Raw genomic sequence first — 9,306 nt, 5'->3', positions numbered from 1 at the left:
TGTCAGTTGTGCTGTATAAGGGGTACTTACGATACGGGTGCAATAATACTTTCTCTGAAGGCAACTTTGGGCTTTCCTGTGACACAAGGGCAGCCGTATTCTCTTTCCATCCGCTTGAAAAAGGCAAAGGAAGGAAAAGGAGAAACCAGTTACTCCTAGAACGACGATGCTTACTTCAGAAAAGGTCAGTGGTAAATGGGGCATTTTGTGGACCGTTGAAAATGAAAACCATTTTAGTCCTGGTGACTTCCTACTTAATTGGTGAATCCCTTGATTTTAAAATAACGCACTGCACAATGTGAGACTAGATGCATCTTCACAACTCCGTTGAAATCCGCCCTTTCCTCTCCATCCGCGTTAATCCAAGCATTTATCCTATCCTGCCTTGATTACTGCCTCAGCCTCCTTGTCCACGTTCCTGCCTCCTGTCACTCTCCCCTCCAGCCCATACTTCACTCTGCCGCCCAGATCATTTTCCTACAAAACCGTTCAGTCCAGGTTTCCCCACTCCTCAAGAACCTTCAGTGGCTGCCCATCCACCTCCACATCAAACAGAAACTCCTTACCATCGTTGGCTTTAAGGACCTCAATCACCGTGCCTGCTCCTGGCAATTTTCCCGATTTCCTACTACAACCCAGCCCACATGCTTCACTCCTCTAATGCCAACCTGCTCATCGTACCTCCATATAATCCAAATCCACACCCTACAACACCCTCCCCACTCACAGCAATCACCCTCACCACTTTCAAAGCCTCACTGAAGGTCCGTCTCCTCTAAGAGGCCTTCCCTAAGCTCTCGTTTCATCTTCTCCAACTCCCTTCTAGACTCTGAGCCCGTTGTTGGGTTAGGAAATGTCTCTATCTGTTGCCGAATTGTACTTTCCAAGCGCTTAGTAGAGTGCTCTGCACACAGTAAGCGCTCAATAAATTTGAATTTGCACCCTTTATTCACCCCTCCCTCAACCTCACAGCATTTGAGTTCATATCCATAACTGATTTACTTTAATGTCTGTCCCCCCTCTAGGCTGTAAGGTTGTTGTGGACAGGGAGTGTGTCTACCAACTCTCTACTATTATATCTCCCAAACGCTTAGGAGAGTGCTCTGCACACAGTAAGCGCTTAATATATACAATTGATTGATTCTACTGCGCTCTCCATATTTACATACCATTCACTGGAGTCCTACAGAGAATTATGGAACACCTGTGTTCAAGATCTTTTCTACACTTCTCAAAAGGCTAGCCTCACTTCCTTAGAAATGAGAAACGCCCGGCAAAACCTCCAAGCCGTTAAGAAATGGTAACCACTCAACTAGCAATCGAACCACAGTGTGACGAAGGGCCTTGTATTCCATTAGTTTAGTTTCATTAACTGTTAAGTTATTCATTACCTGAGCATAAATCTCCAAGTGTAACTCTCCCATTCCAGAGACGATCGTCTCCCGACTTTCCGCATCATAATGGACTCTAAATGTGGGGTCTTCTCTCGCAAACCGGTTAATGGCTTTTGAAAACTTGTCCATGTCATTCTATTCAAAACAAACGATAAGATTTTTCAGGAGTGAGGATTCTAGCAGAAAAAAATCAAATTACTGTAGGTGTGTAGCCTGCACGGTTTTTGCTCTTCCAAAGGAGAAAGCATAGAACAAGCTAACGAGCGGGAAACAGCTAATTGGGCTCGGGCAGAATCCAGAAATAAATTTGAGCCTCTGGGTGAGTGGCTCAACGGAAAAGTGTTCATAGTAATAGTAGTAATAATAATAATGAGTTAAGCACTCAGGCCAAGCATTATACTAAACACTGAGTAGACACAGGATAATCAGATCGGACCAATCCCTATCCCACAGGGGGCTCAAGAGGGAGGATTTAATCCCCGCTTTACAGATGAGGGAACTGAGGTCCAGAGACGTTAACTGACTTGCCCAAGGTCACAAAGCACTCTAGTGGCAGAGCTGAAATTAGAACCCAGTGCTCTTTCTACTAGGCCATGATGCAACCCACTATAAGCAGACCTGGGTGTGCTAGAATTTACTACAGAGAGGATTTTCCGTATTACTCTTTAAAACCTGTTCCAGCGATGACACCTGATCAGATCTAGGACAAAGCAATTCAAAGGATGAAATCTCCAAAGAATGGGAGCCTTGTTGAGTGATTAGAAGGAGCCTCTACGTGAAAGGAGAAGGACTCATTAAAAAGCCTGGCTACTGCCTTTAAAAGACCATTCAGCCAATTAAGCCCACCTCACCTAGATAATTTAGAAGTTTAGGGATTAAAATGGAATCGGGTATGGTGTAACATGAAGAAGGAAAAGTGAAAGACAGGAGGCAGGGAACATGTCTAATAATTCTGTTGTACTCTCCCAAGCATTTAATACCACTTCTCAGCTGTGTGACTGTGGGCAAGTCACTTCACTTCTCTGGGCCTCAGTTCCCTCATCTGGAAAATGGGGATGAAGACTGTGAGCCTCACGTGGGACAACCTGATTACCCTGTATCTCCCCCAGCGCTTAGAACAGTAATAATAATGTTGGTATTGTTAAGTGCTTACTATGTGCAGAGCACTGTTCTAAGCGCTGGGGCAGATACAGGGTAATCAGGTTGTCCCAGGTGAGGCTCACAGTCTTCATCCCCATTGTTACAGATGAGGGAACTGAGACACAGAGAAGTGAAGTGACTTGCCCACAGACACACAGCTGCCAAATGGCAGAGCCTGGATTCGAACCCATGACCTCTGACTCCCAAGCCCGGGCTCTTTCCAATGAGCCACGCTGCTTCTCTGCACATAGTAAGCACTTAAACATCAACATTATTATTATTAATACAGTGGGAAGCAGCATGGCCTTATGGAAAGAGCGTGGGTCTGGGAGTCAGGGGAGCTGGATTTTAATTCTGGGCCCGCCACTTGTCTGCTGTGTGACCTTGGGCAGACCACTTCCCTTCGCTGGGCCTCCATTCTCTCATCAGCAAAAGAGGGATTCAATGCCTGTCCTCCCTCCTTCTTAGACTGTTAGCCCCACCTGGGACCTGATTATCTTGCATCTAGCCCAGCACTTAGTACAGTGCTTGGCACATAGTAAGCACAGAAATATCACAATTAGGACAGGGCTCTGTAAAAATTCTAAGTAGACAAATACCATTCATCGATTGATTTTCAAGAACAGAAGCTTTGTAGGCAGAAGATGGAAGGGTTGGGTGGGGCGGGGGGGAGAGTGAGAACGGTGACGGGGAGGAAAAAAGAGATCGGGATGGGGGGAGGAAGAGAAAAGGAGAGAAAGAAGAGAGGAGAAGAAAGAGAGGTGAGACTTGTAACTGGAGCATTCAACTCTGATGCTTTCATGTTTCTTTGTACACCCAGTTGTGCCCCAAACATGAAACAATGAGGGACATTAACCTCTTTTGCCAACTCGGAGGTTGGAAATGCTTCCGGTGCAAAGGAAAACCTATCAGGACACGACTGTAGGCACAGAGAACGAGATGTTCATAGGATACAATGTAACATCACTAGCGTACCGCTACGAAGAAAGGGCTGGGAGTTTTCACAAAAGCTTCACAAGGAACGATACAAGGAAGCAAGGAAAAAACAGCACTTAGTCCTGCAAACAATAAACATAATAGAGCATGGGCTACAACTGTGGGGCCCACATTGACCTTTTTGGCCACACACACTCTCTCACAGGTGAATTTCAAAGACATTACTCATGGTGAAATTTATATGTGTGTATATATATGTATATATATAAATAAAAACCCAGTACCCATACTATTCACAGTTGAAGCAGCGTGGTTTAGTGGAAATAGCATGGGTTTGGAAGTCAGAGGTCGTGGGTTCTAATCCCAGCTCTGCCATTTATCAGCTGTGACTTTGGGCAAGCCACTTAACTTCTCTGTGCCTCAGTTACCTCATCTGTAAAATGGGGATTAAGACTGTGAGCCCCACGTGGACAATCTGATAACCCTGTATCTATCCCACTGCCTGGAAGAGTGCTTGGCACATAGTATGCGCTTAACAAATACAATCATCATCATTATTATAGTTCAATACTTCAATCCCCTTATCCTTTCGGTGCTTCAACATTTACCACTTATCCACATGAAAATATAGGTTAAGGGCATGTTTAAAATTTCAAGCAGGGCATGGTGCAAAACTGAACAGTCAACACGAATGCTTTTAGCACACTCCTTTTAATACACCAGGGAGGAATGAATCACGTCTACCAACTACTGTACATTCCCAAGCACTTAGTAGAGCGCTCTGTACACAGTACGTGCTCAACAAATTCCAATGATCGACAGACTGATCAACGACTTCATAAGTGCGAGTGCCTTGTCATTTCCCAATAACGGGTTCTCAAACTTCACACAGTAGTAGGCCGTAAGCGGGGCTTTAAAGTACACGGAATAAGCCTACGACGCTTCTCCCGGGAACGTGGACGTGAGCTACCCTGTGGGTGGGGAGAGGCAGCCTGAGCATATGGGTGTCAGATGGGCGGGGGACGGCCATAGCATCGGGTCCCACCTGTGTCCACCGGAAAGCTCCCGAGATTTGCCCCAAACTCCTACCTTATTGGAGGGCTTCATTGCTATTGAAATGACGGGATCAGGAACGTGAATTGATTCCTGGAATATTTTAAAAGCAAAAGTTAGTGAAAAATTAAGGTACGACAGCTTCGTTCTGCAGACTAAAATAATTTCTCAGTGTATGTCTTGTCCCCATATTTTCTTGGTACATCCCCTGCATCCTAAGTGAAAAACCAGAACATATACTATTGCTTCAGGACACAAAGCAATACTGTCCGTTCCCATTTTCCCATAGGATGCAGGTTTGCTTACTGTCAGGAACCAGATGTTGAGATGAAAATCTCAGAGTGAGTGTTTAGCACAATATCAGTCAGAATTTTGCTGATACTGTCGGTTCCAGATATAATCGCTGCAGCAAGTTCAACTATTAAAACACAGAATCATAAACACGAAGGCAGAATGACTTGCTTTTGCAGATTTACACAAAGATCCTTTATGCACTTTTCCTTAAATGGCAGAAATGTAGTTTCCAAGACCACAGAGAGCCTATCCCACTGTCGACCCCTGGGCCACGTCCTCCCGTGGTCCTGGAACGCCCTCCCTCCTCACCTCCGCCAAACTGATTCTCTTCCCCTCTTCAAAACCCTACTTAAAACTCACCTCCTCCAAGAGGCCTTCCCAGACTGAGCTCCTCTTCTCCCTCTATACTCCCTCTGCCACCCCCACCTTACCTCTCCGCAGCTAAACCCTCTTTTCCCCCTTTCCCTCTGCTCCTCCACCTCTCCCTTCCCCTCCCCACAGCACTGTACTCGTCCGCTCAACTGTATATATTTCCATTACCCTATTTATTTTGTTAATGAATTGTACATCGCCTTGATTCTATTTAGTTGCCATTGTTTTTACGAGATGTTCTTCCCCTCGACTCTATTTATTGCCATCGTTCTTGTCTGTCCGTCTCCCCCGATTAGACCGTAAGCCCGTCAAACGGCAGGGACTGTCTCTATCTGTTGCCGACCTGTTCATCCCAAGCGCTTAGTACAGTGCTCTGCACATAGTAAGCGCTCAACAAATACTATTGAATTGAATGAATGAATGAACAGAATGGCTTAGTGGCAAGAGCCCAGGTTTGGGAGTCAGAAGTCATGGGTTCTAATCCCTGTTCCACCGCTTATCAGCTGAGTGACTGTGGGCAAGTCACTTCACTTCTCTGCGCCTCAGTTACCTCATCTGTAAAATGGGGATGAAGACTGTGACCCCCACGTGGGACAACCTCATTACCTTGTATCTATCCCAGCGCTCAGAACAGTGCTTGGCACATAGTAAGCGCTTAACATATACCATCATCATTATTATTATATAGGCATGCTTTCAAAATTAGTGGCAAAACTACTTCAGTTCCTACTGGTTGTAATGAACCAATTCTAGTCACTTGCTACCCCGCTTGGGTAATTTTATTTTTATCATCTCCCCGACTAGTCTGTCGGTTCCTTGAGGTCAGGAAACGGGTCTATCAACTCTGTTGTCCTGTATTCATTCATTCAGTCATATTAAGCGCTTATTGTGTGCAGAGTACTGCACTAAGCGCTCGGGAAAGTATAGTACATCAAGGAACAGTGACAATTCCCGCCCACAATAAGCTCACAGTCTGGGGTTGGGGGGAGACAGACATCAATACAATAACACCTTCCCGGGTCCTCGGTACAGTGCTCTGCACGCAGTAACCACTCAGTAAACACCGCTGATCGAATGGGAAAGTGCAACCAAATCAAGAGACACATTATCTGCATCCTACAGGATGCAGAGAAGCAGCGTGGCCTAGTAGATGAAGCACCGGCCTGGAAGTCAGAAGGATCTGGGTTCTAATCCCGGCTCCGCCACGTGTCTGCTGTGTGACCTTGGGCGAGACACTTAATTTCTCTGGGCCTCAATGACCTCCCCTGTAAAATAGGGATTAAGACCGTGAGCCCCATGCGGGACAGGGATTGTGTCCAGCCCAAGTCGTCTGTCTCCTCCCCAGAGTTTAGAACAGCGCTCGGCACACAGTAAGTGCTTAACGAATACCACAATTATTATTATTTCCTACCTAAAGGAACTTACGCGCTAGATCGGACCACAGAGCGGTGTGCTGTAAAACCCTGCGGACATATATCCGGTTGAAAGTGGCAAGAGAACTGCCGAGAAGGATGGAGGGAGGCCTCTCTATGACCCAAAGCTCAGAGGGGTTGATTTCGTTCGGTTGGATCGTATTTATTGAGCGCTAGCATACGCTTCTCGGAAGCCATGCCATTCCTGGAGGAGGATAGGTGGAGAGCCCCATCCAGCCCCACAGCTGGGCATGGCTTAGTTTTCCTCAGGGATTGAGGAGAAGGGAGACTCGGTTTTCAATGCTGCTTTGGCCCCGACTAATAGCTGCTTGCCAGCTCTCTCTCTCTTTCTATCTCTGTCTGCTGGTTGCCTGAAGAGTCCTCAGCATCCCTGCTGCTTTGGAAAATGTGTGCCACTCCCTTCTCCTGCAAAGGCTATTTATCTAACCTTGGTTTTCTGGTGCTCCTCCTAGCTCTCTGGCTGACCCTTTCCCCGGCTCTCCCTCCGCCTCCCGCACGAAGCTCCGTTTCTTGATCCCCTTCTATCCTCTCTCCACACTCGCTCCCTCGGGAGCTCATCCACTCCCACGGCTTCAACTACCAGCACATGCAGATGACTCATTTGTTCACCCCGCTAGCCCTCTCATTTGCAATCGCACACTTCCTCCTCCTTCCAGGACCTAACGTGGTTATTCATTCATTCGGTCGTATTTACTGTGTGCAGAGCCCTGTACTTGGAAATGACAATTCGGCAACAGGTAGAGACTAATCCCTACCCGACAACAGGCTTACGTTCTGGGGGACCAACAGTGCTCTGCATAGAGTAAGGGCTTAATAAGTACAATAATAATAAAAATAAAGCCAACTTCCACAACAGAGTTGAAATCACCACCATCCTCAACACCTCTGAAAACCTTAACCTTGGATTTACCCTTGATTCCTTCTGCTCTCACCACCACATTCAGTCTCAAGCCAAATCTCGGTGGTTGTTCCTTCCCCAAACCGCGTCTTTCCTTCCCATCCTAACAGCCCACTCGGTCGATCCAAGCACTTGTTATATCCCACCTTGACGACTACCATCAGCCACTCTGCTGACTTCCCTGCCTCCAGCTTCTCTGGTTGATATTTCCTTACGCCGACTGGATACTTTTTCTAAAACCTTCGAAACACTGCCTCCCTACCAGTCGATCGATGGTACTGATTGAGCACTTACTGTGTGCAGAGCACCGTACTAAGCATTTGAGAGAGTCCCACGCAATGGAGTTGGCTTGCACTCTCCCAAGCACTTAGTACACTGCTCTGCAAGTAGTACGCACTCAATCAATACCACTGATTGACTGACTGATAGGCACAATCCCCGCCCACAGGAGTTTACATGAAAATCAATTACATGAGAGACATGAAAATCAATTACAGATCTGTACATAAGTGTTGTGGGGCTGAGGGCGGAGCGAATATCGAGAGCCTCACGGGTACGTGAGAAGCAGCGTGGCCCAGTGGATAGAGCGCGGGTCAGAAGAACCTGGATTCTATCTAATCCCTGCTCGGCCACTTGTCTGCTGTGGGACTCTGGGCAAGTCACTTAACTTCTCTGGGCCTCAGTTACCTTAACTGTAAAATGGGGATTAATAATAATAATAATAATAATGATAGTAAAGGCATTTGTTAAGTGCTTTACTATGTGCCAAGCACCGTTCTAAGCGCCGGGATAGATACAAGGTTATCAGGTTGTCTCAGGTGGGGCTCACGATCTTAATCCCCATTTTACAGATGAGGTAACTGAGGCACAGAGAAGTAATGATGATAATAATAACGATGGCATTTGTTAAGCACTTACTACGTGCAAAGCACTGTTCTAAGTATCGGGGGGGATACCAGCTGATCAGGTTGTCCCACGTGGGGCTCGCAGACTTAATCCCCATTTTACAGATGAGGGAACGGACGCACAGAGAAGTGAAGTGACTTGCCCCAAGTCACAGAGCTGACAAATGGCGGGGCCGGGATTAGAACTCACGACCTCTGACTCCCAAGCCCGGGCTCCTTCCGTTCCGTCACGCTGCTTCTCTAAGACTGTGAGCCTCATATGGGAGAGTGACTGTGTCCCTTCTGTCCGATCTGTCCGATCTGGTTGTATCCACCCCAGCACTTAGTACAATGCCTGGCACATGGGAAGCGCTTAACAGTGTTTATCACAGATCTAAGTGCCTCGGCCACTCAGGAGGGAGAGGGGTTTGGAGAAATGACGGCTTAGATGGAGATGCTCTCTTGGAGGAGGTGTAACGTTAATATGGCTTTGAATGTGGGGCGAGCGGTAGCTGTCACGTATGAAGGTGGAGGGAGTTCCGGGCCCTACGGAGGACACGGACAAGGGGATGTATGTCCGTAAACTATATGGGATTGAGGTACACTAAGTAGGCTGGCGTTAGAGGAGTGAAGCGTGTGGACTGCGCTGTAGTAGGAAATCAGCAAGGTCAGGTAGGAGGGGGAGAGCTGATTTGAGTGCTTTACAGCTAATGGTGAGGAGTTTCCGTTTGAAACTCCAGGGCAATCACTGGAGGTTCTTGAGGAATGGGGAGGATCAACTGAGGGGTTTTGTTTTTTTAAGAAAAAATGAACCGGCAACAAACTGAAGTGTAGAGAAGCAGCGTGGCTCAGGGGAAAGGGCACGGGCTTTGGAGTCGGAGGTCATGGGTTCGAATCCCAGC

General features: G+C 47.0%; 1 protein-coding gene across 1 annotated transcript in view; it reads right to left on the bottom strand.

Moving 5' to 3' along the window:
* GFM1 (G elongation factor mitochondrial 1) overlaps positions 1-9,306 on the bottom strand; it is an 83,865-nt gene that overhangs the window by 32,400 nt on the left and 42,159 nt on the right. The window contains exons 11-13 of the mRNA XM_029061859.1: positions 4,560-4,616; positions 1,392-1,529; positions 31-113 (exon numbers count right to left, since the gene is read on the bottom strand). Coding sequence (XP_028917692.1) covers positions 31-113; positions 1,392-1,529; positions 4,560-4,616 — 278 coding nt within the window. The remainder of the gene's footprint in view (positions 1-30; positions 114-1,391; positions 1,530-4,559; positions 4,617-9,306) is intronic.

This window comes from Ornithorhynchus anatinus, chromosome 1 (assembly GCF_004115215.2).
Source record: "Ornithorhynchus anatinus isolate Pmale09 chromosome 1, mOrnAna1.pri.v4, whole genome shotgun sequence".
NCBI classification, from domain to species: Eukaryota; Metazoa; Chordata; class Mammalia; order Monotremata; family Ornithorhynchidae; genus Ornithorhynchus; species Ornithorhynchus anatinus.
The sequence above is the reverse complement of the archived record's forward strand: the minus strand, read 5'-3'. Positions and strand labels throughout refer to the sequence as shown.